The following is a 5,018-nucleotide window of genomic DNA, read 5'->3' as shown; positions in this document are numbered from 1 at the left end:
CAGGGAGAGGGGGACAGAGAGCAGAGAGAGGGGGACAGAGAACAGAGAGAGGGGGACAGAGACCAGAGAAGGGGGACAGAGACACAGAGAGAGACCCACAGGGAGGGGACCAGAAAACAGACATAGAGGGACCGGGTCCAGAGAGAGGGAGAGGGAGATGGGCAGAGAGAGCGATTCATAAAGCAGGGAAGAGACACAGCGGGGAGAGGGTGACCAGGAAAGAAGGAAGAAAAGGAGGCAGGACAGAGAGCCAGCGAGGCCACAGGAAGAGAAGAGTGGGACAGAGAGTGACAGGTCCACCGAGAGTCCACACAAGGCAGGGCAGACAAACCCGGAGGGAGACCGAGGCAGACCCTCCCCCAGAGACTCTGAGGCCTTGGTTCTGCTGGGCTCGGGCCGTGGGGCAGGGTGCAGTGGGCTCGGCGGGCTGGTGGCTTTTCGGGGCGCCCAGACAAAGGGTGTCTGCCCAGGTGACCCTGAGATGGAACCTGGGGACCCCGAGACCCCCGAGGATGGGGATGCAGAGGTGAGAGATGGGGGCAGGGAAAAAGAGGCGAACAGGACAGAGTGAGACGGTCAGAGATAAAGAGACGGCGAGGTGGAGGGGAACGAGGACGAGAGAGACCCCCGAGACCCGGACAGGGGGGCCCTGTGAGGCCCCGGAAGGCACGGTGGGATGGGAACCTCGGAGGAGTGGATTCCGACACAGAATGAGAAGGCGGGGGGACACAGAGCTGGCCGGGGTGGGGGCCGTGGGGGTGAAGGCGCAGCCCCAGCTGGAGCTGGGGGCTCTGGCTGTGCCCCAAAGGTGGAGCAGGTGGAGCCCCTGAAGACAATCACCCTCAGCCTCGCCAGGGCACAGAAACAGGTGTCCTCGGGGCCGGGTGGGTCACTGTGACTCATCGCCCTCTCTGAGGCAGTGACCTCTCCTCCCTGCCCCCATCTCAGGCCCGCGTGGGACCTCTGAGTCCTGATCCCTCTCCTCTCTGTCTAAGCACCCCTCAGAGTCACCCTCCCTTCTCCTGTCCCGTCCCACAGGAGGATACAGCCACGACCCTCCAGCGCTTCGTGGAGCTGACAGCCAGCAGGGTGACCCCGGTGCGGAGGCTGCGTGTCCCGTATCAACTCATCCGCGAGCTGGGCTCTGGCTCCTACGGCCGGGTGCTCCTCGCCCGGCCTCGCCAAGGGGGTGAGTTGGACCGCCAAAGGGGGGCTTCCCAATTGTCCTCATAGAAGCAGTTCCTGGAAGCCACTGACACAAGGTGCATCCCCGGGAACCCTTCCCAGTGTGACCCTCAGGAAGTTAAGGTTTGGTGACCTTCCAGGAAACAGAGCTAGCCCACCCAGAGGAAGCCTTGCCCAACGTCACACAGCAAGGGGTCGCCATGTCCCCCTACTTCATACAAGAGGCAGTGCGGGCCCAGAGAAGCTGGGGCTATTGTGCAAAGCCTCAGCACGGAGGGTCCCCTCCAACCCCCATTTCACAGATGGAGACACTGGCACTGTAGGGAGGCCGGGAGCTTCAGGTCACATCACTGGGGCTCCAGCCCAGTGACTTCTGCCTGACCCTGTGGCCTGCCCTTATTTGACACATGAGAGATGTGAGGCTCAGAGAGGGTGAGTGGCTTGCTTAGTGTCCCACAGCATCACGGCACCCTGAGGGCCCCTCTGACTGGCTCCCTGACAGGTCCACGGGTAGCTCTGAAGGTCCTGCCTCGGGACTCGGTCCCCAGAACCACCTTCCTCAGAGAGTTCTGCGTGGGCCGCTGTGTCTCCTCACACCCAGGCCTGCTGCAGACCCTGCCGGGCCCCCTGGAGACGGCCCGGTATTTTGCCTTCGCGCAGGAGTACGCACCCTGCGGGGACCTCAGCGGCATGCTCCAGGAGCGGGTGAGGCCGGCAGGGACCAAGTGTGGGACTACGGTCCCAGTTCCAGTCTGTCCCCAGCCCCACTTCTGATCCCTCCTAGGTCCACCCTGGGCCCCAAATGTCCTCCCTAGCTCTGATCCTAAATGTAATCCCACGGCCAACCCCAACCCTAATCCATCCACTCATCCAAACACAAACGCCACCAAAACTGGATGGACAAGTTGTTGAGGCTGAGGATGGATTGGGTCTGGTGAAGAGGGTGGGGATGAGATGGAGTTGGGAGTTTCGCTGACACTGGGATTAAGGGTGTGGCTGGGCATGGAGTTGGGTGGGTTGTGTTTGACTACAGACTGGTAATGGGTGAAGAGAAGAGCTTGGACTAGGGAAGCAGAGGGAGGCAAAGAGAGTTGGGGACATGTGTATAGATGGAGTTGGAGATGTGTCATGATTGAGGTGGTGACCAGGTCAGGACTGAATTGATGAGACTCTACTTGGAGCTGAGTTTGAAGATTAAATGGGACATCTTTAGGGATAGACTTTGGACCTGGGATAGATTTAGGGATCAATGGAAGGAAGGATGAATGGAGGAAAGGGAGAAAGGTGGATGGATGACTAGACTGATGACTGATGAGTGGATGAGGGTGGAGGGTGGATGGGAGGACAGGATGGCTGGATGGACGGACGGACAGATGGGAGGAAGGAAGGACTGAAAGGGGAATGAATGGGTTGAGGGAGAAAGGAAGGAAGCAAAGAAGGAAGAGTGTGTAGGGTTAGATGTTAAATAATTGGATAAGTCGACAGACTGCCAACGAGCTGGTCAAATAGACGTTGAGTGCGGGCCCTGCTGAGTAGTCTGTTGGGTGGATGACTGTTTTGATGGATGGATTGCTGGCTGTGGGGCTAGCTGGATGGATAGACTCATCAATCAACAATGACTGAAGCTGGGGGACTTCAGAATAGCGCCTGAGTTAGAGATGGGATCTAGGTAACTATGGAACCAATGTGAGGGTTAAGTATGGGTTTCCACTGGAGACAGTCTGGTTGTCTGTTTAGAGGAGACATGGACGCAGTGTGAGGAGTGGTGTGAGTACTAGGGTTATGACAATGTTTGAGAGAAGCCAAGAGCGTGTCTGGTTAGAGGTGGGGTCCAGGGGGGAAGCATGTGGAAGGCGCTCTAGGGGAGTAGAGATGTGGGTGCAGGCTGTTGCTTGGCATGGTCTGCAGGTCTTGGGGGACTGTGGGGGCTGCCACTGACCTGGACCTGGACAATTGGAGACTCTTTGGAGGGAGATTAAGCAGCCAAGTAGAGAAGGGACTGAGTCCTCTCTCCTTGGCTCCAGGGTCTCCCAGAGCTGCTGGTGAAGCGCGTGGCAGCCCAGCTGGCTGTAGCCCTGGACTTCCTCCATGGCCGAGGCCTGGTCCATGCAGATGTCAAGCCTGACAACGTCTTGATCTTCGATCCCCAGTGCAGCCGTGTGGCCCTGGGCGACTTGGGTCTGACGCGGCCAGAGGGCAGCCCAGCCCCGGCCCCGCCAGTGCCACTGCCCTCGGCCCCACCTGAGCTCTGCCTTCTCCTGCCACCCGACAGCCTGCCGCTGCGGCCAGCCCTGGACTCCTGGGGCCTGGGCGTGCTGCTCTTCTGCGCCTCCACAGCCTGCTTCCCCTGGGACGTGGCGCTGGCCCCTGACCCCGAGTTCGAGACCTTCGCTGGCTGGGTGACCACCAGGCCCCAGCCACCTCTGCCTCCAGCACCCTGGAACCAGTTTGCACCCCCAGCTCTCGTGTTGCTCAGGGGGCTTCTGGACCTGGATCCCGACACAAGAAGCCCCCCACTGGCTGTCCTGGACTTCCTGGGGGATGACTGGGGGCTGGAGGGCAATGGAGAGGGGCCTGAGGGCCTGGGGAGTCTGTCCAGTGAGGAAGGGGGTGAGGAAGAGGGAGAATCAAGCTTGGAGGAGTGGACAGACGGGGAAGACAGCAAAAGTGACGGGGGGAGGGACACTGATGGGGAAGCTCCGTGACCAGAGGACGAAGCAGGTGACTGGGCCTGGGCCAAAGGCCCCTCCCCCACCCCATGGCCACCTGGATGAGAGAGACAGCTGCTCAGGGAGGACAGAGGGGACACATTGGCCCTCAGCCTACTGAGTGCTGGACGCTGCTGTACAATACCCCTTCTGACCGAGGACCCAGGAGTCCTGGTCCCCAGCCCCTCCTCCCTCCGACCCTGGAGTCCAGACCCTGTGCCCCTCCTCCCTCAGACCCAGGGGTCCTGACCCCCACCCCTCCTCCCTCAGACCCACGAATTCAGAACTCCAGCCCCTCCTCCCTCAGAACCAGGAGTCCTGACCCCCCCAACCCCCTCCTCCCTCGGACCCGGGAGTCCTGACCCCCACCCCTCAGAGACATTTCCTCTTAGTTCTGTTCTGAGTGTGTCTTCTTGAAAGCAGAGTTTCCCCATAGATCAATTCCGTTCTGTGGCGACATGGAATGCCTATCATGGAGTCTGGACGGGATTGCTCCTCTCCTCTAAGACCCTGGGTGGCTCCCACTGCCTAAGGTCTAAAGCCTGACACCTCACCACGTCGGTGTCACCATCCTCCTCTCTGGGTGACACTGGGAGAGTCATCCATTTTTTGTGAACCTCAGTCTACACACACACACACGCACACTCACACACATGCACACGTGTAGCCACACATACGCACAAGCACACACACACATCCAAACACACGCACATGCATGCAGGATCACACGTGCACAGGCATGTGCACACGTGTGCATGCAGACACACATGGACACACATGCACAGGTGAGCACTCATGCACACACACACGCATGCAGACGCATGTGTCAAACAAGCACACTCACGTATATGCACACACATGCAGACATGTACACACATGCATATACACATACACACTCATGCACACATATGCGCACACATGCATGCACATGTGCATACATGCACACACAAGTCCACACACTTTTTGGCTAACAGACATTTGTACATGCTATACCCTTCACCAGGAGCCCTGGTGACACGATGGTTAAGTAAGTGTTCAGCAGCTAACCAAAAGGTTGGCGGTTCAAACCCACCAGCGACTCTGTGGGAGAAACACCAAGCAATCTGCTCCTGTCAAGATTACAGC

At 59.0% G+C, this 5,018-nt stretch overlaps 1 protein-coding gene across 1 annotated transcript; it reads left to right on the top strand.

Moving 5' to 3' along the window:
* Positions 1-481: 481 nt before the first annotated feature.
* SBK3 (SH3 domain binding kinase family member 3) lies at positions 482-3,890 on the top strand. Its single transcript, XM_007957302.1, has 4 exons — positions 482-526; positions 1,039-1,189; positions 1,688-1,890; positions 3,210-3,890. The coding sequence occupies exons 1-4, from the start codon at positions 482-484 to the stop codon at positions 3,888-3,890; spliced, it is 1,080 nt and encodes a 359-aa protein (XP_007955493.1).
* Positions 3,891-5,018: the final 1,128 nt, after the last annotated feature.

The sequence above is a fragment of the Orycteropus afer genome, unplaced genomic scaffold (genome assembly GCF_000298275.1).
Source record: "Orycteropus afer afer isolate SDZICR_OR568_19922 unplaced genomic scaffold, OryAfe1.0 scaffold00726, whole genome shotgun sequence".
NCBI lineage: Eukaryota > Metazoa > Chordata > Mammalia > Tubulidentata > Orycteropodidae > Orycteropus > Orycteropus afer.
The sequence above is the reverse complement of the archived record's forward strand: the minus strand, read 5'-3'. Positions and strand labels throughout refer to the sequence as shown.